The 24,808-nt window shown below is 42.5% G+C and overlaps 1 protein-coding gene across 1 annotated transcript in view; it reads right to left on the minus strand.

Moving 5' to 3' along the window:
• The window catches only part of TYR (tyrosinase), a 73,590-nt gene extending 51,548 nt beyond the window's left edge, over positions 1-22,042 (minus strand). The window contains exons 1-2 of the mRNA XM_050941686.1: positions 21,224-22,042; positions 4,583-4,799 (exon numbers count right to left, since the gene is read on the minus strand). Coding sequence (XP_050797643.1) covers positions 4,583-4,799; positions 21,224-22,042 — 1,036 coding nt within the window. The remainder of the gene's footprint in view (positions 1-4,582; positions 4,800-21,223) is intronic.
• Positions 22,043-24,808: the final 2,766 nt, after the last annotated feature.

Consider the following 24,808-nt stretch of genomic DNA (forward strand, 5'->3'; position numbering starts at 1 on the left):
CCAAGCCAGAACAAGGCTAGTAGGGTTAAAATCAAAACAACCATGGTGGCTAATGTTAGATCATGATCTGTCTTTTGTGCCAAAATTAACGTTTTCAACAGTGGAATCTAACATTAAAGCTAAATATAAGAACTCTGGACAAAAGCATGCTCAGTGGAGAAAGTGACACGCACTTGAGAATAATATTTTGGCATGACAAGCAATTAATAATTAATCATTTCTTCTCATTCCCAAAATATGAATAACTTTCTTTGCAGTTTTTAAATGCAATATAAATAATGGCAATGCTGTTCTGGCTCAGGCTCATTCTAGCTTTTAACCCCAGTCAAATGTAAATATAAAATTTAGGCTTGAGTCGTATATCTTTTTTTTTTTATATGCATCATCGTCAAAGGCTCATTGCAGCACATTGCATTCGTCAGGGTGTGCCGTCTTTGCTTACTTTTTACCCCTCTTAACCTCACTTTGGGGACTGGAATGTTACGCATGCATAATATTGAAAGGGGCCTCCTTGTGGAGAGCAAAAGTACAGAATGTGATCTGGCTCCGACACTAATTAAAATATCAGGGAAGGTTTAGTACTCGCATGTAGTTTTTAAAAAAATTCCACAGCATGCCTCTTCCGCCCTGATGGCTGGGAAACACTGCTCTAACATGTGCTCTGCTCTTAAAGGCACAGTACATTCTCCTAACAACAGTGGCAGTGTTATGTAAGCTGGCAATTTAAAGCTTGCCATCTGAACACAACTAAAAATTAGCCAGTCACAATGACACTCCTTACTCATGGTCGTGAGCATAAACTTGTGGAGTGATCTTCTATGCCCATCAAACATATTTATTCAAGGAAGGAGCCTCAGCAAGAAGCATCCAGACTCCCATTCTTCATGTGGCTTCGTGTCTATGTTTTATAGGATGAGACCTCATGATTCTGTCCCTTTCAAAAGTACAAATAGCTTCTCGAACCACATGGTCACAGGGGTATTGGCTGGATTCTGTGTTCACTTACTCATGATTTACATTTTTTGGTGTAATTCCATTGAATTGACATTAATGTAAAACTATTGTAATAGAAGAATTAGATCTGGTGACTTAGAGGTGGAAGGGAATGCATAGATCACAATCTATTAGAGTCAAAGTCCCTTAAGGCATTCAGGGGACTTGCAGTGTGCAAAAGTCCTGTGCAACAGCCTTATGCGCACATAAAGAGTGTGCACCATTTTTGCTGAACAGAACCTGTATATGCTGTTCTGAAAATCTGGTCTTATATTTTGCTATTATTTGTTTTTCTGTTTAACTCTATTATAAGAAGAGAGCTGAAAAACTTACTTGAAATTGACATTGTGTTGGGTCTTGATTTGGGACTAGATGTCATGTGAATGCAATTATGGTTCTTGTATCGACCTAGTCCTGTGTCAGTACCCCTGCCCCTCTCCAACACCCTCCACACCTGTTCCCTAGCAGTGTGGCTCCATTTAGACTTTGCTACAAGAGCTTCCAATAGCCATGACATCTCCCTTAAAGGGAGATCCCCAGAACAGACAGAGGGAGCCTGCAGAAGTGGACTGTGTTGCCTTCTTTGTGTAATCTCTGCAGAATGGACAAGGTGAGGAAGTTCATGCTCTTAGTGTCACCACAGATTCAACCTCTTCTCCCCAGGCCCATCTTTCCCTAAGGTGGATCCTGGAGCCTGTGAAGACCCCTCTGCACAGTTCAAGGAGCAGGGTAGTATCTGACCATCCTTCCCACCCCCTTAAAACCAATACAGGAATTATCCTATCATGGATCTCAATGGGCCACTTAGTCTCCCTTGGAGTGTAGCTGAAGCTCCTTCACTGGAACCATTTAAATCTGGACTAGCCAAAGCCCCAGTTAATATACTGCCAGCAGCCATCATGCACCGTCTTTCTATGATTCTTTTAAATTAGCATGTGTGTGTGGTGGAAGAATAGATGTTGGGTTAGAAGAAAGATATCAGTGTCGAACTTCTGTGGGGTTATGATAAAGAACAGCGGATTTGCCGTATATATTGTAAAATATGCCTCAATGTCCTTTCAGCTGTAGCATAATCCAAATAAAAGCAATAACCCATTCACAGTGGTGTTAGGAGCACACGTTATGATATTAACAAGTCTCAACACAAACTGCTGTCACTGTGCGCAGCAGCCATGAAATTAAAGTGATGAAGAAACAGCATTGGAGAAAGGGTTCAATGGATTAATCAGACAAAACATTGATTGCTAGTTTAGCAGACTGCAAAATAAGAATGAAAATAGGTCTTCCCAACCTATTCAGGTACTGCAGGTTGTAAGTGTTTTCTTGATTATTGTGCAATTTTGTTGAGCATCTGTACTACTGCCTTTTTATATATCTTTGAAATATTATATATATTCTGGGATAGCTCTTAACGTGTTTTGTGATGCATGTTACATGAAGACACTATGCAAAAATAAATTCTAATTGTAATATGAATCATAATGTCAATACTCTAACAATCCTTGCCTGCCTTTCTGACATCCAGAAACCAATTTAAGCTCAGCAGTGGAAAAAACTGAGCTCTTCAATTTTTTTTTCTCCAAAGTCCTTCACACTCCTTCCATTCTCATGAAGCAGGGACAACACTTTCATCCTACCTGTCATTTGGGCCTACATTTGGGTGTCTTTTTTGACTCTTCTCTCTCTGTACACTCACACGTCCAGGCTGTGTCCAGGATTTGCTGCCTTTTCTTGTGCAACATCTCCAAGGTCCAGCCCTTCCTTTTTGTCCTTGCTGCTAAAACTCTGATTTAGGCCCTCATAATTTCATGTTTTGACTACTTTTATCTCCTCCTTTCTGGCCTTGACATCATCTCCCCCTGCCTCCCAATACTTAAATCCAGTCAAAACACAGGAGCAAAAAAAAAAAAAAAAAAATCAATTTTCCTGGTTCTCTGGCTTGTTTGTCCAGCCATATCACCTCCCTCTTTCCAAAAACTCCACTGCCTCCCCATTTTCCACTGCATCAAGCACCAACTATTTCCAGGGCTGAGGTCATTCAATGTCTGAAATCTCTTGTGGCTTCAATGGAGTTACTCCAATTTTTTTACCAGTATGAGAGGAGACTTTGGCCCACAGTTCTGATATGAGAATACTTCATTGTATGTTGTGAAGGAGGCAAAGTGTTTTATGCATAAATTTAAAGGCTTCAACTGCTGGTCCTTGCTGCAACTTTCAGTGTTGTGGTGGAATATGATCATGGCCCTTTGTTGTGTCCATGTTCTGTGAGAAGGTTACATACCTGCCAACCATATGAGGCATTAATGGAAACATGTCCTGCCCCATGCTCTGGGCATATGAGGCAGCACTGAAGCAGTTAATACACACATTTTATAAATAGAAATAATCTTCCAGTATCATTAGCAAGGTAGCAAGATTCAAAAAGGGACTGATATAGTTAATTGTGCCTTTTGCAACGTTTCGTGAAGGCAAAGTTGCAATAAAATATTAACATGCTACATCTTATATTTCTTATTACTTACTCAGGATGAGGTTAATATATAAGGAACCTGGCTAAAAAGACTCTGGCTTGCTGGCTGAGGTGCTCTCCTCCTTTGAGTACGCTAAAAAGAGTATCCAAATTTCTAACTACCTATCCTCTTTTTGGTGATTTCCTTGTGTACGTACTTGGTGTAAAAGTTTGTCCTTATTTTACTATATCACTTCCATAGGAGGAGAAGTCACACTTTTCCAATAATGTGCATTTTTGGAAGAGATATTAAACCTCATGTCTCAAGGCTTAACCTAATCTCTAACTATGGGTATGTCCACACTGCAGAGAAAAAGCCATGGCACTGAGTCATAGTGCCCAGGTCAGTTGATTTGGGTTTGTGGGGCTTGGGCTGCAGGGCTAAAGATATCAGTGTAGACTTTCCTGCTTGGGCTGGAAACTGGGCTCCGAGCCCCTCCCTCCTCACTAGATTTACAATCCCAGGCTCCAGCGCAAACAGAAACATCTGTGCTACTATTTTTTAGCCCCTCAGCCCAAACGTCACAAGTCTGAGTCAATTGACCTGGGCTCTGACACTCGGCACCAGTGTAGACATACCCTGTGTAGATATGTCTATGCAGCAGCTGGAAGGTGTGATTCCCAGTATGGGTAAACGTACACATGCTAGCTGTGCTCAGGCTAGCAGACTAAGAATAGCAGGGTTGCCATAGGGGCTTGGGATTGCCACCTGAGCACACGCCTAGGACCTTGGATGGGGTTGCACTCAAGCGGGTAGCCCGAGGCACCATGTGTGTTGTTACAATCACATTGTTATTTTTAGGCACTAGCTTGAGTGGAGTTAGTGCATGTACATCTAGTTGAGCTGGGAATCACATCTCCCAAGCTGCTGTGTAGACGTACCCTTAGAGATTTCCAGGAGGAACTGTGAGATCAGGTATATTATCAATTCCACCCCATGAAATCAGTCCAAGCTGCCCCAGGTTTACAGGCTCTACTTATTTATAAGTTACAACTTCCATCTTGAAACAGCATTATTCTATATCCCTGGAAAGGATCACTCTATGACTGGAAATGCCATAGTAGAATAAAATGTGTTACCTTCCAAAGTGTTTCTGAAGCTGAAATTGGCCAATTTATCCATGGACCCTGATTCGTACTGAGTCAACGTTAGACAAAATTCAACCTCCGCTGAAGATGGGAGCCTAGGTGTCCTTGCTTTATCATGGTTCCCAGGGTTTCGAAGTATAGGGCCTTCATTGGTGGCATTGCATAAAGCCTGCCGGCTGTTGTACTCCTCAGATAGGCTGCAAATTACCTGTGTAAAATATCAGCACAGTTGTCTTGGTTACAAAAAGGATAAAAGCAAACATTATTTTACTTTTCAGAATAAGTTCTGTGACCTATAAAAACTAGAGCAGAAAATGCAAATATGATACCCTCTGTATACGAAATGATGTGTGTATTAACTACAAACTGCAAAAATGACTTTTATGTAAGTGGCTCCCTTTCATATGACAAGCACATGTAACATATTTAAAATTGACCCACACTTAACATTTTGAAATTATGTATTTTTCCCCGTATGAAATACACATACCCTTGCCACTTGGGCTAGGGGCAAATTCAGCCCTCATTTAGAACATAAGAACGGCCATATTGGGTCAGACCATTGGTCCATCTAGCCCAGTATCCTGTCTTCTGACAGTGGCCAATGCCAGGTATCTCAGAGGGAATGAACAGAGCAGGAAATCGTCAAGAGATCCATCCCCTGTCATCCACTCCCAGCTTCTGGCAAATAGAGGCTAGGGGCACTTCGAGCATGGGGTTGCCATTGATGGGCCTAGCCTCTATGAACTTATTTAGTTCTTTTTCGAACCCTGTTATAGTTTTGGCCTTCACAAATCTCCTGGCAAAGAGTTCACAGGTTAACAGTGCACTATGTGATGAAATACTTGCTTTTATTTGTTTTAAACCTTCTGCCTATTCATTTCATTGGGTGATCCCTAATTCTTGTGTTATGTGAAGGAGTAAATAACATTTCTTTATTCATTTTCTCTATACTAGTCAATATTTTATAGACTTCTATCATATCCCTTCTTAGTCATCTTTTTTCATGTTGAAAAGGCCCAGTCTGTTTAATCTCTCCTTTCTATAGATGTTGTTCCACATGCCTAATAATTTTTGTTGGCTTTCTCTGTACCTTTTACAATTCTAATATACCATATATACTCGATCATAAGCTGGTTTGTTTATAAGCTGACCTCTCCGAAGATGGATAAGTAAAAATGGAAAATGTTTATGACCCGTTCATAAGTCGATCTTTATAATTCAGGGGTCAGCAAACTTTGGCCCCTGGGCTATCAGGATAAGCTGCTGGTGGGCCGAGATGATTTGTTTACCTCGAGCATCCGCAGGCACGGAGGTAAACCTAAGTAAACAAAGTGTCCTGGTGTGCCAGCTGCTTACCCTGACAAGCCAGGACAGCAACTGGTGGGGAAATTTTTTTGCGGGGAGAAGCTGGGATTCAGGGGAGTAACCCCTGTAATCACCCCCACATGACCCCATCTCTAGCTCAGGACCCCCACACTCTTCCCATCCCATCGCTTCACACTTTATCTGGGGAGGGCCAAGGGAGGATGTCTCTGGCCTGGCTGGAGCTGCTCCGGCAGGCTGGGCAGCGCGGCTGCAGCCTGGTCTGAGGTGTGGGGCCAAGTGGCATGGCTGCAGCCTGCCAGCCCTGGAGCTGCAGCTGCTTCAGAAGTTGGGGTGAGAGCAGCGTGACCAGAAGCAGAGAGACTCTGGTCCCGCCTCTTCCCTTCTGTCTCTGCTGGCTGTGCTGCCTCTCCTTGCCCCCTCTGTTGGGGGTAGGGACTCTGTCCCACCTCTCCCTCTCTATACCCGTTCATATGCCGACTCCCTTCTCTGGTGCTTCCCTTTTTTACTAAAAAAATTCAGCTTATGAACAAGTATATATGGTATCTTCTTGAGATGGGGAGACCAGCTCTGCGTGCAGTATTCAAGATGTGGATGTACCATGGATTTATATAGAAGCATTATAATATTTTATGTTTTATCTATCCCTTTCCTAATGATTCCCAACATGCTTAGCTTTTTTGACTGCCACTGCACATTGAGCAGATGTTTTCAGAGAACTATTCATGACTCCAAGATCTCTTTCTAGAGATGTAACAGCTAATTTAGACCCTATCATTTTGTATGTATAGTTGGGATTATGTTTTCCAATGGACATTACTTCACATTTATCAACATTGAATTTTATCTGTCGTTTTGTTGCCTAGTCACCGAGTTTGCAAGATTTGTTTGTAACTCTTCACAGTCTGTCTTGGATTTAGCTATCTTGAGTAGTTTTGTATCATCTGCAAATTTTGCCACCTTATTGTTTACCCTTTTTCTCAGCTCAATTATGAACAACACTGCTTCCAATACAGACCTCTAGGGGACACCCCTATTTAGCTCTCTCAATTCTGAAAACTGATAATCTATTCCTATCCTTTGTTTCCTATCTTTTAACCAGGTACTGATCCATGAGAGGATCATCCCTCTTATCCCATGACCACTTACTTTACTTAGGAGCCTCTGGTTATGAACCTTGTCAAAGGCTTTCTGAAAGTCTAAGTATACTGTATCTACTGGATCCCCCTTGTCCACACGTTTGTTGACCCCCTCAAAGAATTCTAGTAGATTGGTAAGGCATGATTTCCCTTTACAAAAGCCAGGTTTACTCTTCCCCAAAAAATCATGTTAATCTATGTGCTAGATAATTCTGTTCTTTACTATAATATCAACCAATTTTCCCGGTTCTGAAGTTAGGTTTATCAGCCTGTAACTGCCAGGATCACCTCTGGAGCCTTTTAAAAAAATTGGCATTGCATTAGCTATCCTCCAGTCATCTGGTACAGAATCTTATTTAAATTATAGATTACATTCCACAGTTAGTAGTTCTGCAATTTCATATTTGAGCTCCTTCAGAACTCTTGGTGAATCCCATCTGGTCCTGGTGACTTATTACTGTTTAATGTATCAATTTGTTCCAAAACCTGATTCTGTTACTCAGTACACTGAGAGTACCTTAAACTGCAAGTTTTCCCATTGAATAAGCACAGTTGGGTCTTAGTGCAAATAAGGAAAAGGGCATACTGGTCTATCTTCTTAAATTGTCTCTGCTTTATTCTCTGACATAGCCTTCCTGCGTGAATGTGGGCAAGTTGCTTAGTGTCTGTGTGCTTTATTTCTACATCTGGTAAATAAGGATAACCCCACTTCCTTACCTTGCAGGGATATTGTGACAACAGATACTTTGAAGATTGAGATACACTCATGCTGTGGCAATGGGGGCCATATAATGATTTTAGATGGAAATATACTAATTAATATACTACAGCATGATTTTCTTAAAAGATTACATTTCAGCTCTGAGTAATGCCATCTGTAGTGCAGCTGCTTTGTGCCAATATCACCAATGCACAAGTGCTTTAAAGTTGCCCACCAATCATCCCCAAGAACAGAGTGATGTTCGGGTGATGTAGAATCATGGGTCTTGAAGGGACCTTGAGAGGTCATCTAGTCCAGTCCCCTGCACTCAAGGCAGGATTAAGTATTATCTAGACCATCCCTGATGGGTTTGTCTAACTTGCTCTTAAAAATCTCCAATGATGGAGATTCCACAATCTCCCTAGGCAATTTATTCCAGTGTTTAACCACTCTGACAGTTAAGAAGTATTTCCTAATATCCAACCTAAACCTCCCTTGCTGCAATTTAAGCCCATTGTGTCTTGTCCTCTCCTCAGAGGTTAAGAAGAACAATTCTCTCTCCTCATTGTAACAACCTTTTACATACTTGAAAACTGTTATCATGTCCCTTCTCAGTCTTCTTTTCTCCTGACTAAATAAACCCAGTTTTTCAGTCTTCCCTCATAGGTCATGTTTTCTAGACCTTTAATAATTTTTGTTGCTCTTCTCTGGACTTTCTAATTTGTCTACATCTTTCTTGAAATGTGGTGCCCAGAATTGGACACAGTATACCAGTTGAGGCCTAATTAGCGCAGAGTAGAGTGGAAGAATTACTTCTCGTGTCTTGCTTGCAATACTTCTGCTAATACATCCTAGAACGAAGCTTGCTTTTTATTCAACATTACACTGTTGACTCATATTTAGTTTGTGATTCACTATGACCCCCAGATCGCCTTCCACAGTACTCCTTCCTAGGCAGTCATTTACTGTTTTGTATGTGTGCAACTGATTGTTCCTTCCTAAATGGAGTACTTTGCATATGTCCTCATTTAATTTCATCCTATTTACTTCAGACCATTTCTCCAATTTGTCCAAATCATCTTGAATTTTAATCCTATCCTCCAAAGCACTTGCAACCCCTCCCACTCATTATGCCCTTCCAGCATGACTGTGAACCACTGATAACTGCTATCTGGGGACAGATTTCCAACTAGTTATGCACCCACCATAGAGTAGCTCCATCTAGGTTGTATTTCCCTAGCTTGTTTATGAGAAGGTCATGCCAGACAGTATCAAAAGCCTGATTAAATTCAAGATATACCACATATTTCGCTTCCTCCTTATTCACAAGGCCTTATTCACTCTGTCAAACAAAGCTATCAGGTTGGTTTGACATAATTTGTTCTTGACAAATCCATGCTGACTGTTGTTTATCACCCTATTATTTTCTAGGTGTTCACAAACTGATTGCTTAATTATTTGCTCCATTATCTTTCCGGGTACAGAAGTTAAGATGACTGGTCTGTAATTCCCCGGGTTGTCCTTATTCCCCTTTTTATAGATTAGAACTATGTTTGCTCTTTTCTAGTCCTCTGGAATCTCTCCTGCCTTCCATGACTTTTCAAAGATAATTGCTATTGGCTCAGATATCTCCTTAGTCAGCTCCTTGATATGGTAGTAGTGCAGTCTTAGCATCTTCTATGCATAGCAGCTCTTCCCCACCTCAGCTGTTTGCATAAAATAAGTGACGTGGGGGAAAAAAAGATGTGTCCAGGTTTCCCTGTATCTTGGCTTCCATGTTGGCCTTGTGAAGCCTCACACAACTAACACAAGTTAGGACAAACCTGAGACTACTCTAACCTATGACAGGAACCTACCTGATACTCAGTCTGCCCAGGACTGGGGAGAATTTAATGGCTTTCGGTAGGCAGGAGATCAATTTAGATGATCTAATGGTCCCTTCTGACCTTAAGGTCTATGAAATCTATGAAAATGAAAAAGTGGAATAGTGGCTTAAAAGCTCCTGGAGTTGCACTGTGTGCTCCTCAGCTGTACCCGAGGATCTGGGCCAACAACTGTATCTGTTTAACGATCCTCCCCCCTACAAAACAAACAAACAAAACAGAAAAACCTCTCTATCCCCACCAAAACACAAAACTCTGTGACCAATTGTCTGCCTTGTCTATGTGCTTGGTCATGGCATGTGTGGAAAGTGGATGTGCAACAGAAAACAGGCCAGGGAGAAATTCCCAAAGAATTCTTTCATGCTGATTGTATATTTGTATTTAATGAAATAAAAGACTGAGCAAGAAGGGCAAGAGGCATCCTGTTAGCATGAAGTGGAAGAAAGTAGGATTGTTCATCCTTAAAGGCAATGTCAAGACCAGATGTATCAGTATCACCCAAAATCCAAAAGGCATTTGATTTATTTTTTAATAATTAACCTTATTTTTCCTCCCTTAAAGCCCCCTCTTATGTCTTTAGGATGTAAGTAGATGGGATATAGACTTTGTTACTCTCTCTCTATAGCAACACCTATGCAATTCTGTTGTCCTCATTATGGTCATATGAGTGTAACAGAGCAAACTCTGTCCCTCGTGTTTGTCTGTCATATTTTACCTTTTCTGCAGTGAGCTGTACCTTTTCTACACATGCAGTGCTATACATTATTACCTTTAACAACAAACAGTATACTTAAATTTGACTGGTGATGGGGCCCAAACCGCCCCCAAAGAATCTATGCCTTGCACATAAAAGTTCAAAATAGGGTGGGAAGGTAATGGCTGACTACGATCATGATAGTTTTCCAGAAGGTCAGAGTGGAAATGTGGAATGAGCAGCTTGGATAGGCATGTAGTGAAAGGTACAATGTTTGCTAGTACAGATAGGCCAGGGGTAGCCAACCTGAGTTTGGGAAGGAGCCAGGATTTACCAATGTACATTGCCAAAGAGCCCTCCATCAGCTCCCCCCTTCCTCCCGCGCTCCAAGCTCCTCCTACCCACCCGCAGCCCCGCTGATCAGCGCCTCCCCCTCCCTCCTCGGACCTCCAGATCAGTTGTTTCTTGGCATGCAGGAGGCTGGGGGTGGGGGAGGAGCAAGAACAGGCTCAGGAGAGGGGGCGGGAAGGGGTGGAGTGGGGGCAGGGCTTGTGGCAGAGCCAAGGGTTGAGCAGCGAGCACCCCCTGGCACATTGGAAAGCTGGTGCCTGTAGCTCCAGCCCTGCAGTCAGTGCCTAAACAAGGAGCCACATATTAACTTCTGAAGAGACTCAAGTGGCTCCAGAGCCACAGGTTGGCCACCCCTGAGATAGGCTCTAGAGAATTCCCAGCACAAGCACTTCTAAAATCTGGGAGAAAAGCCGAAGGCGATTAAAATAAAAAATCAGAAGCCAAAGAGAGTTGTTTACTTTGCAGAAGGTAAGATGTGGCTTTTGAACTTCAGGGTGGCAGAGAAAGGGAATCCTGGCTCTTTTCAATTTTATTTGTGTTTTTAGTCCTATGTACTATGTGATGAGGTTTTATTAATGTTGTTAAAGCTAACATCATTAGTGGGCACAGTTTGTATATGCCAATTTTAATATCTAGTATGACCAAGTAGGGTCGAATATCAGAGGAGTAGTTGTGTTAGTCTGTATGCACAAAAACAACGAGGAGTCTGGTGGTACTTTTAAGACTAACAGATTTATATGAGCATAAGCTTTTGTGGGTCAACTCCCCACTTCTTCAGATGCAGCTTATGCCGAAATAAATCTGTTAGGCCATGGCTGCACTGGTGCTTTACAGCGCTGCAACTTTCTCGCTCAGGGGTGTAAAAAAAACACCCCCCTTAGTGCTGCAAGATACAGCGCTGCAAAGCGCCAGTGTAAACAGTGCCACAGCGCTGGGAGCGCGGCTCCCAGCGCTGCAAGCTAAACCCCATGAGGATGTGGCGTAAGTGCAGCGCTGGGACTACACTCACACTTCAAAGCGCTGCCGCGGCAGTGCTTTGAAGTTTTGAGTGTAGCCATACCCTTAGTCTTTAAGGTGCCACCGGAGACCTCGTTGTTCAAGTAGGGTCAGTAAATTATAAGAGAGAATGTTAAGAGAACACTTTCATGACAAACTGCCACAAAATATAAAATATACGCAAATAGTAATACTTAGCTCTTACGGAAGGGATTGAACAGGGCACATTCTATTTTTAAAAAAATTTTAAAAACCCTCTAAGTTAAAAGATTATTATTTAGGATGCAAAGTCAAGAATTTTAAAGTTAGGAAATGCCAGATTTACCATTGCCTGTTCAACCTTAATGATCCTAATACACATGCCGCGAGGGGACAGACCATTTTTAATTAGTTGATCACATGCTATTTTTTTTCCACAGGACCCCTGCCTTATTCAGTGCACAAGATGGATGCACAAGGGGTCAGAATGAAGGTTATACAGGCAACAGTAAAATAGGTAAATCCTAACTTTTGACCTCTTGACTTTGCAACTAAATAAGGCCAGCACATACTGGCTACTCCACTGATTTACATCAGCTGAGTATCTAGCCATAGATTCATGGATCCAGCTTCTGCTCTCTGTTTAAAAATCAGAAGTAAATATAATGCAATAAAATGTGTGAAAAAGAATGGAGATGAAACAAGTATCAGGCCTTCAGTGTTCAAAGTCAGGGCTGCATGTTCTGGGGGGAACAAAATCAAGGATGATCCAAGTTCAGGCACCACTTCTCAGAAAGAGACAGGCAGATCTGGAGAGCCCTAATGGTAAAGTGAACAGTTTTTACAGATTATTGTTAGTATTATAGTAATGCTTGGAGGTCCCAACCAAAATCAGGGCCCCATTGTTTAAGGCCTGTAAAAACACCTAGTAAGAGACAGTCCATGCTCCAAAGAGCTTCCTAACTAAATAGACAAGACAGCAAAAGATGGGGGGAAAAAGGAATTGTTGTATTCCCATTTTACTGAGCTGCAGAGAGATGTTGTGACCTGCCAAAATTCCATGGGAAATCTGTGTATCCAACTCAGAGTCCTCAAGTCCCAGTCAGGTCCTTTAACACACAAGACCATCCTTTCCCCTGGTCTTATTTTTGAAATGTGTCAAACAAATTCATCTCTGATGTCACTTCATTAACTTCAGTTGGGCCTCGTGTGTTAAAACTCCTAGGGCTGCTGCTGTTGGAGATAAGAATGTGTTGCCCTGCAATGGGTTTCATCCCAACTCCTGGATGGAACCGCATTGGAGTCCATGGGGCTTTGCAGGAGTCTGCTTGCACAGAGCAGTTTTTAGAACCACAACCTAGGAGGGTGAGAGAGAGACAGTCAAATCATAAATAAATGTAGGACACTCATATGCACTGGGATTTTTATCATTATTCATTCTATAAATAGATAAAGTCCCAAATATTTCCATCTGCCTCTCAACCTAGCCATCATTACTTGGCTGGCTTCTTATAAGCATTCCAGCAGAGGGGGGATGCTTATATGAAATCAAGTCGCTCTGGGTCAAGAAATGTTGATTTAAGAAAAGAGGAGTGAAAATGACTGTCTGTCACTTTCTATCAGTTTTGAGCCACAAATCAGACAATCTGGCCTTAAAATTAGACTGGGTGTCTTTCTAGCAGTGGTATTCACTAGTTCAAACAAAAGTTACGGACCTAATGCAGAAATTTTTTGGTGAGGTTCTGTGGCCTGTGATATGTAAGAAATCAAACAAGATGATCATAGTAGGCCTTTCTGGCCTTAAAATCTATGAAAAATAGGCCTTTGTCACCCCCCTTTCTCCTAATTCAAGATCAGGCCTCCCTTTTAATAATTGCACTACTGACGTTTTTCTCTTTTGGAACAAATACATAGATTCACACTGGACAATGCTCACTCTTGCAATCATTGCAAGGCCCGATCCTCAGCAAGCGTAAATCACGGCAGCTCCATTGAAGTTGTTATGAGCATACACAATAGCTGCATTTATAGAAAGAGTTAATAGACAGAGTGCCAGTAGATGGCACTCAAGAATATGTAGCATAGTTCCTGGGTTTAATAAAACTTCTTGTTGTGCTCTGGAAATGGGTTCCTTTGTAGAGCTCTTCATATCATCTCTTAGAACAGCTCAGTGAACTTTGCTAATTTGCACGAGCAGAGGAGCTGACCCCAAGAAAAAGGGTCTGATTCTCCACACTTTCAAATGGAATATTAAGGTTAGGAAATATTTGTAAAAGTTTGGTAGCATTTACTGTGACTTTCACACCTTTCTTTAAAGCTGTTGTTTTTTTACCTTAACCCTTAGGCCCTGATTCTGCAGTTGTCTCTCTGCAGACAGATCCCTACACCCATGTGGAACCAGTTATAGGACTGGAGCCTTAGACTTTCTTCAGTCTTGTTTTAAACTTTTATAAATAGCTTATTTTCTTTACTGCAAATATTTCATTTTTTAATGCCGGCATTATTTGTGATAATTCTTTAAGGTTAAGCCAATGAGAACAGTGACATGCACTGCTTACAAACATCAAGCCAAAGTTCTTATGTTAATTATGATAAATATTTTCTCAAATACATGGGAAGCTGTTCAAATATATACAGATCTACGCATTAAAGGGAGAATAAATGGAGGGCTAGATTGAGCCTGTGCTCATTGCCTTCATTAGGGGGTGGTGTATAACTCAGCGTCTCAAATCTTTCACTACTCCTGCCTGGATCCCAGGGGATAATAATTCACACCACCTCTTTGCTAGGTATATATGACTGCACTTCCCTTCAGTTCCACTGGCCAACATATTGAGTGGAGAGAGCCCCTCCCCACCTGCTTGCGTGGGAGTGGGAATGGGACTGGGCACGCAGCCGCAGCAGTCACCTCACACCTGAAGTAAAGATGCATGGAGGCTGCCCAGGGGTATGACTCTGCATGACTGCATTAGGGCCTGGCACAATCAGGCCTTCATTAGGTGCCATCCAAATGCAACTCACTCACCAAACGTAGGGAGATGCGAGAAGAATCCTGAGCTATTGTGGAACAGAACTAACTGAACTTTGGCGATCCTATGACGATAACATCCTGTCTTTAAAACCAAGCAAGGAACTCTGATAGAGATTATGCATATTTATATCCGATTAAGAGCACATGAAGAGCTCTTTTAAACATTTGTGGGACTGAAAAGATAGATTAGCAAATGGACCGAAGAAAAATGTAGAAGTAAAACTTCAAAGAGATTGTAAGAGACAACTCTACCAGGGCATAAGGTGACAAATTATCATCAGTCTATGAATTTCTGACCTCTACGGCATATGCATAAATTAAAGGCGCTACTGAAAGTGACAAGACTGACGCAAACCCAGCCTCTATAAGGTATGTTCTCCATGTTCAGTGAACTTTGGTTGAAATTCCTCCCTATGCAGAGGAGCAGCCCAATGCCTGAGGACATCTTACCTCCCAACAGCACTGGAGTTTGCTAGCATGGAGTGGATATTATTGCGAATCACTGCCGAAAGATTAGTTCACTCTTGCTGGTATTTTCCTTCTGGTTTGCCAGGGTATAACATTGTGCTGCTTTTCTGGTGCCAGGCCATGCTTCTTTGGTGTGGCCAGCCCTGCACACCAAATGCACACTGACCCTGTCTCCTACAGAACAGATCCCTTTTCACTGAATTATTAGTGTGCATTAGCATTGATGAAAAATCTCACCTGGGAATTTCTAAACTTCTGATCATTTCTGTCATTAAGGTTTATTTTTTTTACTAGGTTTCTTTACAGCTACATATGTGGGGAACAAACTAGCAACTATAGGCCAAACTCTCCTCCAAGATGTGAATCCAAAATAAATCCGGTGAATGAAATCAGTGGCATTACTCTGGGTTTACAACAATATAACTGATGGGAGAATCTGGCCCACGCTTCTTGTTTGGGGGCTTTCTTTCTATTCATTTCTCTGCGGCACATAGAGCCTAATCTCCATGGAACACAGCATGTAGATTCATTTCTGCTTGGCATGTAGATTCTAATCTCTCTGTAACACAGCATGTTTCAGATTTAAAATCCCTGTAAGTAGACAGCAAGGAGACTAATCTTCATGACCACCTGATTGACAGCTACTTCCTCACAAACAGCTGTCAGGGGGTTATTTTTTCCTTTTGAAAATGAACCTGTGCAGCAGATATGGTCTTAAACTTATTGTGTTGTGAGTTGCAGTCAGAGGCATAAGTCAGTTTCTGAGATATGGGTACCTGTGGCTAGGAAATGGAGTTAGCTTCAGGGCCTGAGCCGCAGCTTCAAAGTGCTGTCTATACAGGCATTTTTAGAGCACTACTGTGAGCCCCGCTTGCATAAGTCTATCAAACCAGCCTGGGAATCTTAGCTTGCTTTTGCTTGCTCCAAACCGCTGTGTGGATATATCCCTTGGCTAGTGCCCTGTGCTCTGGAGCATCCTTCCTGTCCTGGTTTGGTCACAATAGCCAAATAAGCAGACAGCCCTGTACAAATATGTGAGATGAGATGTGAGGGGTAGTTTGGTTTTTTGTTTGTTTGTTTGCTAAGCAGATATCTTTAAAACAATGCTTGCAATTTTATTCAAAATTTAAAAAAAAATCTGCTTTAACCTAAGAACACTTACCCCCCAAAAAGGGCACAATAAATACTGGAGCAAAGGAGGATGGGCTCTTTTTTTGTTTGGTAACTGGAGGGTGGTGTTTGTTTGTTTTTTTTATTTACAAGTTTTGAATGTGGGTAAAAAATAGTGCTTGGAATCATGCTCTGGTGGCCCCCTTAACTATGCAGCCATCAATCCATCTCTGCGATAAATAGACTGTGCCTAGTCCTTAACTAATGTGCCCAAGTATCCCACTTGCACACCCCTTACAGAGGTTGCTCACCATTGCCGTCCCCAGGCACATCCAAGGTGGAAAAATACTACTATACTGATTCAGCAGCATTTTACACACATTTGCACAGGTGTAAATGTCTGCATGGAGTGCCAGTGTAGTGGAGAATCGAGCCCAGGGTGAAGACCTTACATTTCTGTGACTGAAAGCAGAACTTAATCCAGTCTGGTCAATTACTTCCTCTAGGTCAGCCTATTTTTCAAGATGCCAGAGTACACCAGGCCCAATCCAATCTAGCTGCTTTCCATTACGGGAGCAGGACAAAGCAGCCAATACCAGCAACTCCGGCTAGAATTTATACTGTATTGTCTTATTTTGTCTGCAATGTACCTGGCACCCAAACCCAATCGAATATAACGTTCAATCTCAATAAACAGAGCCAAATTCTGCTTTTACTTTCACCAAAGCGAATCCATGGTAACTCCATAGACTTTAATAGAGTGACTCTAAATTTACCCCAGTGCACCAGAGAGCAGAATGCGGACCAAAAACATTCAAACAGGGCACAGTGCTTATTTCTATTAGCCAATACATTACGTTGAAGAACTAAACCCCCCCACCCCAATCACCTCTCCAACTTCCATGCAAAGCGTCTGCTTTCTTTCTCCCTTGCCCCGGATTTGCATGGGATTGTATAGCTCAGTACAGCATTAATGAGTGCATATGGGTTTTCTTTAAGACAAAGAAATCTAAAGGCCATAGTTCAGCCATTAGTTACAAACACCTGCAAGGATAAGGTTAACTCTAGAGTCGAAAAAACACCATATTAGCTGTTCCTAACAGAAGCAGGAGTCAGAAGTCTTTCTTAGATGATAAACATGAGAAAAAAAACATGGACAGATAATTCACTCAACTAAGTGGTAGCAGTCGCATGCTGAAGAAAAAAAGTGAGAGGAGGGAGCTGGAATTTCAGCATGCAGGCATGGGTATCCATGTTGCCATAGCAACTTTGCAATGGAATAAAGTATTTTGCTCCTTTCTTTAGAAAGAGATGCTGTGCTACAAATAGGCACTTTATGTTTTTTTAAACAAATCCATAACAACCCCTTGAGTGTGCCACTGTGTCTTAATTTTCCTAATGCTGCAGAATCCGCAGTCATTATTTTATTGCATTTTGAAAGGGCATTGTGGATTTTAAAAGGACACTGTGATACTTCTTTATTTTAAAGTCATTTTTAGCTGTTTCTCTTCTCTTCTCTATCACTTAGATTGCACTATTAAAAGCCTGAATTCCTACACATCTCTCAACCCTCCACTCCCTTATTAGTTTGTCCTTTGTTGTTTGAGTGGCAGTGCTTTGGCAATCAGCATACACTGCACTAGATCTATGCCTGCCTTCCGGCTGAAGCTTAGACTGTTTGTTTCCTTTTAGTTTTATGGAATGAGATTCTGATTCTAGTGTCAAACTAAGGCACTTCACTGACTTCAGAGTTACTCCATTCTAAATAGAGCTGGTTGGGAATTTTCTGACAAACCTTTTTATGTCAGAAAATGGCAATTTATTGAAGCCAAAACTTTTCATGAGAATGTATCTGTTGTGATACAACTTTTGTTGGGAAAAAATGTTCAGGTCCAGGAGGGAGGGAGGGAGCAAATGACTCACCTGAGAATGGCCCAATGGTTAAGGTGCTCACCTGGCACGGGGAAGACCTAGCTTCAAGTCCCTAGTCTATCTGATTGAAAGCAGGGACTTGAACTTGGACCTTTCACATCCTGGATGAGTGCCTAACCAGTGGGCTATGGAATCAATATCATATTTCTTTTCTTTCTTTTTTGGGGGTAAAAACCTTTTAAGATCTTGGTTTCATCCAAATGCAGACTGGAAAAAATGGTAGAGGTCTGGAATACCATTTTATACCCATCTCTAATTGTAAGCCATAGTAACATTTGGCCTCAGAGCTACTAAAACAGTGGTCTCAAATGTATTTGATCATGCCCCCAACCCCTTCTATCTATAGTCGCTTACGTCCTTCCACAAGTGCATATACCATCACCCAGCTCTGAACGCAGAGCAGAGAGCAGCAGCTGCTGGCCAAGCACCCAGCTCTGAAGCCAGCTCCACACCAGCAGCAGTGCAGAACTAAGAGTGGCAATGTGAAAAGTGATATTTGTCAATATCACTTTTCTCAGCAGAGTTAGTGCCCCATTGCCACCCTTACTTCTGCACTGCTGCTGCCACCTTCCGGTGAGGGATTTGGGGGAGGGGCAAGGAGAGACCAAGCCTGGGCTGCCTCTTGGTGAGGGTTTGAGGGGACGGAGAAGGAGAACCCTGGGGTGGCGGGGCTCCGGCTGTCACCTCAGGGGTGGCAGGGCTCTGGCTGCTCCCTTTATCCCATCCCATCCCCTCCACTCCTGGCTGTGCATGGCCCTTCTGCACGAGCTCCAGCCGCACCAGGGCTGACAGCCAGAGCTCTTTTCAAAATAAAAAAAGGGAACGCAGCTCACACCTCCCTCAACAGATTCCCGTGCCTTCCTTGGGAGCCTGCCCCATAGTTGGAGAACCACTGTACTAAAGGAACATCTGTCTAACTTGTATCTTGACCACATGCTTCCCATTTCAAAACATGATTCTACTATCTTGCCATTGTAGTTCAGGAGTAAATCCACTGATGTCAGTAAAGTTACACATGGGTGTTAGAGGAGAATCAGAGCCATTGACTGTGAAGTCATAGTTAGAACTGGTTTGAAAGTTTTAAAAAATAGGCACTTTAAAAAATAGCACCAAGTGACTTACATGCCTAAACCCCATTTTCAAAAGTGATTTAGGAAATGTTGACAATGGGACTCAAGTGCTTTTGGAAGTTTTACCCCAAAACTAAACATTTTTTAAATATGCTGCATCCCCTCTTCCCCACAGCAGTACTTTTGTGCTCAAGACATACAAAGACTTTACTTTGATGAGATTTGTCTTATAAGAGAAGCTTTCTTCATTTAAAGGATATCTGAATGACAGCCAGCCTGAAATGGTAAATTATACAACACCACTGGTTTTCAAATGTACTATAGCAAAGCTTTTATGTGCTCAGACACTACATTGATAGGGAAGCTATACATATCTAGCTAAATCAGCCAGACCTTTGAAAGGGTAAGCAAAGCACCTCTCTCTCACCCCTCCTGCTTTGTAGGAAACAGTATTGTGTACATGTGGAGACAGCTAGAAACTTGCTAATCCTGTAAGAATATCTGCACCCTGTTACTATTGACCTGTCATCCAGTGTGCTATATATGTCTTAATTAGACTTCACACTCCACAGGGCAGGCACAATAGGCCTGATTCTAGTTTCACTTACACCAGTTTCACACTGGTGCAACTGCATTAACTTCATGTTATTTCTGGTTTAGACCAGGAAGAAATCAGACGCGGGTCTGCTGTATTCTCTGGGTGAGATCCTGGCTCCACTGAAGTTAATGACAAAACGCTCACTGACTTCAGTGGAGCCAGGATTTCACCCCATGTGTTTAAGTGCCACATGCACATATGGGACTATATAAGTAAAGTTCTGCAGGACTTTGCTAGTTGGAATGAGAAAACCACTCTCTGAGACAAATGACATCTTTCTATATATTGGACCAATTTCAGTACTTTTACCATTCTGAACTGGTGTCAATCCAGAGGAATTCCACTTACATCAATCCTCTGATTACACTGCTGTAACTGAAAGGAGCCATTGCATCAGTTCAAAATACAAGGCCAGATTCATTGGTATATTCTGACTACTTTGTGCTACTCTGGTGATGCAAAGCAGCCACAAATCCAGCTTACCAGTTAGCCAAGTTTGTCTTTGTTTTGTGACACCAGAGCATCACAGAGCTGCTGGAGCATATTGGTGACTTTGTCCGACAGTCTGTTAAATCACGGAAACAAAGGACCAGATCCTCAGCTGGTGTAAATTGGTGTATCTCCAGGTAAGTCAAAAGAATAATGCCATTTTGTACCAACTAAGGACCTAGCCTTTAAAGTTTTAAACTCCAAAAGTGCATTGCACTAGGACACTACGATGTATATTTGATGCACATCAGCTAGATAAATAAGCAAGACTATATTATTTTATAGATTCAGCTGAACTGTGTTTGAAATGTAGGAAGACTCCAAGTGCTAAATTTTTAGCCCATTTTAACAAGGAGATTAGCTTTTATTTTTCTTTTGAATAAATCACAGGACTTTATTTGGAAATGACAACTGTTAACAGCATCGCCAATCCTTTTGGGTGCAATAAAGATTTTTCACTTTAAACTAGATAAGCTTAATTGGATAGTTTAAAAATCTTGGCTGGAAAAAGAGGTTTTGAGGGGGTAGGGGGTGGAAAGCCTTTCAGATTGCAAAGCACATTGATGACAACTCCGTGCCTTTGTTTCCATTGCTCAGACACTAACATTGCCATGAAGAGGCTGTGTGCCGGCGACTTGCATACAAATGCCCTACTTTCTCTTAGCTGGATGTCTGTATCCAGCACTGTTGCAATGTCCTGTTATGCACCTTGCTTTAGGAGCAGTGATGCACCCAAAAGGTGATTTAGGATTTTTTTTTGTGAACTAGATTTCCCTCTTGCCAAAAGTCGATTAGCATGTGATATATCAGATCTCTTAGCATAAAATCACTCTTCCAGCCCTCCCTCCCTGCCAACCAGTTCTTACCTGCCATGAGGAGAAAAAGGATGCTGGGCTGAGTAACTGAGGGTTAGTGGGGTGTCTGCCTCCCATCAATTCGTCAGTGCAGACATCGCAGCCTTCGGCATCTCGCCAGTCCCAGTAAGGAATGGTGAAGTTCTCATCTCCTGTGATCTTCTGGATCTCGTGTTCCCACAGCAGCAAGAACAGCCGATGCCAAGGTAGAAAACCTGGGGCTTCATGGGCAAAATCAATATCCCTCCATATGCTTGACCCACCCAGCAAGGTGTCATGAGAGACGTAGTAATGCATCCATACGAAGAGGTCGTAAACGTTGATGTTCCTGAACATGGGGGTCGAGCCATTGTTCATCTGAGCATAGGTGCCACTGGCGATGACGTAGTCCTGGCTGGGGGTGTGCTTTGCCAAGTTGAGGTAGGCAAGGAACTTATTCTTCTCTCTGTTACTAAGCTGGAAGATACTTCTTCTCATGAGCATCCTCCTATTGGCACAGTTGGGCCCTGAGAACCCAAACCTGCACCCCCCGCAGTTGAATCCCATAAAGTTGCTGTTGCATTGGCATGTTCTGTTATAAAACACAGCAGGCCAGTCCTCTCTGTCATCCACCCCTGTGAAGGGGAACTGCGGCCCGAGTGGGGCACGGGACAGAAGGATCTCCTGGCAGGAGCCCCTGCCCGAGAGTTCCCCACAAGGGGACCCGTCCCCAGCCCATAGTGGGCAGCATTCCTTCCTCAGCAGGCTCTCTGAAGATGCACAGGCTCGGGGGAACTGCCCAGATGAAGGCTGCAGAATCCCCAGCAGGAAGCCCAGAGCCAAGAGACACATCCTCACACAACAGCAGGCAACCTTCAGTGCTGTGGCTCAGTGCATGAATAGATCTAACCCCTGCCACAGCCCTGCATATGAAAGAAATTTTTCCCCTCTGGTGGGAAAGTTTCACTCCTGACTTTTTTTTTTAACTGTGCACCTTTCAATCTCCTTCACCATCGACTACACGTACACACAATTCTCTGTTAATCTGATTATCACATGTTCTGGGTGAAATCCAAGTGACTTATTTTCCCCTGGCCCTTTAGTGTTCAACATACACAGACTTATTATAAGCAGTCATCTTCTGTCTGTCACATGATCCTTTTCCTCTGACAACTGTAGACCAAGTAAAACTTGGATATAGAAATAGTGACAGCCGTTTTAATTCCTTGTTTGCTTATGTGCATTAGAATAATGATTTGGTTTAAAAAAATAGATGAAGTCTGTTGAAATAAATAAGCACAGCAAATCTCTGGATTAAAATAAACTTTATTAATTTATTTTTAAACTATCCCCCTCAATCTGAGACTCATAAAATGATCCTATTAAAATGAGGCTAAAGAGAGTGTGAAAGTAGGATCCAGTGCAGAATTAAGGGTTTGGTTTTGGTGACATGTGTTCAGACTGAAAACACTTCTCTTCCTCTTAGCGTGATTCACTGCAGAATAACTTCACAGAATCCCTTCTCGGACAGAAGGTCCGATTATACATGTCCTCATCCAGTAGCTATATTGAGATCAGTGCAGCTATGATAGTTATTCTGCATGCTTCCTGGCTTCCTCCATTAGTAAAACTTAGTAGTAGGGAAATTACAGGGAGAAAATTGCAGGGGAGAGAGTCAACCTGGGACAGCGCTGCAGCCATCCATACCCTGATCTGGAAAAGGGACCGTGATTTCCCCTGGGAGGGAGTCTGCAGACACTGGATCTACATGCTGTAACTGATGTTACATTGGCTGTGTTCCAGACTATCCACAACCCCTTTCTTCTTCTCCGCTGGCCTAAGCAGAGCCTAGCTGTGCTGCACGCAGGGTGCGGGAGTGTCCCCTATGCTTGCTTTGCAGCAGCACTGCAGTCATACCACTGTGTGTGGATGGGGGGAGCCTTCCACTGCCCCTATGCTGCTGGGTGAATCACACATTTAGAAATTTCCCTCCATCTTGTCTTTTGTGAAACTGGGGTTTCTTGTTATTGAGGAACATTTTTTTAAAAGCAGGGGGATGGGATTACCACTGACTGAGGACAGCTGAGAGTTTCTGTGTGGCTGGAGCATCAGCCAGGCAGGGCAAGGGAGAACTTGGCTGGGGAATGTTGCCTTTTGCTGGAATCAGCAGGTCAGCACATGACCCTGCTGAGGAGCACGAGGTGCCTTAATCCTGTTGCCGTCTATGCTCCAGCAATGCAGACAGATTATCACAGGGTCTCCGTGGGCTCGGGGTCTGCGGTTTGGGGTTGCTTTTTTAATTGCTTCTAACCCCACTGATGTTTATCGTGCTCTCTCCGTTATTCATCTTTCCTTTCTCATGCTAGGCTTGTTGTATATTGCATGACAGAACTGCCACCCATTTAGTTTTCGGTATCAGGACGCTTAGCAAACATGTGCAATTCCATGTCTTTAACTAGCTCTGCCAGGTTCGCTGGTGTAGAGCCAGATAATTGAGAAGACACACAGAAAGCCAGGCAGGAAGGGGGCTAGGGAAGGCTCTGGGTGCACGTTTCACACTGAAGTGCAGAGAAGAGAGGTGCATACACACACGTGTGTGTACACATGCTTACTTTAGAGATAATGCTGTTTTTCGTATTCTATTGGAGTTCCTTGTTCAATGGTCAGAAAAAAGGTGAATCTGAGGCTTTACCACTGTTTCCTGACACCACGTTTCTGAAACAGCTGATTTGCAGGAGACTCCATGCGCAGAGTATAGGCCCCAATAGGACAAGTTATAAGCTTGTCTCTCTCCCCAACAGAATCAGATCCAATAAAATATAGTATCTTGTCCAACTTATCTCACATTGAATCAATGGCAGGATCAGGACTTGAAGGTGGATTTCTGGTCCCATGCTGTAACCTCTAAGCCATGCCATCCCTATAGCTGTCATATGTTGCTCTCTGAATTAATTATGTGAGCCATACTGTTAGAAACCAAATTGCACAATCAAAATACAGAACTATAGAGATCGCACGAGAAGTCACACTGATGTGCAGAAATAGATCTTAATGCCCACTGATTTTCAAATCCATCCAGTGTGTTTTCAGCCCATTCTACTTCCTTTAAGGGAGAAAATGAAAATATATTTAAAAAGGGACATTTCTCATTTGGAAAAGGTCAGTGAAAATAACTTCAGCTCCAAACTGCTGACATTGCAGTAGTTCTTTTCTCGGTTTCACGTTTCTAGTAAAATTACTATATGTTCTTAAAGTCTTTTAACCTGTGTGTCACTGTGCTGATGCTATCTCTTAAAATCATCTTTTAAAAAGGTTTTTAGGCAATTCTGTCCCTTAGAGTTTTAATTGTCTCCTTGGGAGCTAAATAAGTCAATCTGGGATGGTGAAGGGGGTTTGGGAATCACTCCTGCAGTTGCAATGGGTTTTATCACTGATGATAATTCAGTATAATGTTGGATAAAGGGATGTCAGAAGAACACAAATGACTTCGAGAAAGTTAGTGCAGACCAGGTACAGTAGAAAGAAGAATCACACGGGGAAAGAGTTGAAGATGTGACCCTTTGAGTGACACAAGTAAAAGGAATTCTTAGGTAATGTCTACACTACACAGCTTTTAGG

The sequence above is a fragment of the Gopherus flavomarginatus genome, chromosome 1 (genome assembly GCF_025201925.1).
Source record: "Gopherus flavomarginatus isolate rGopFla2 chromosome 1, rGopFla2.mat.asm, whole genome shotgun sequence".
Lineage (NCBI taxonomy): Eukaryota > Metazoa > Chordata > Testudines > Testudinidae > Gopherus > Gopherus flavomarginatus.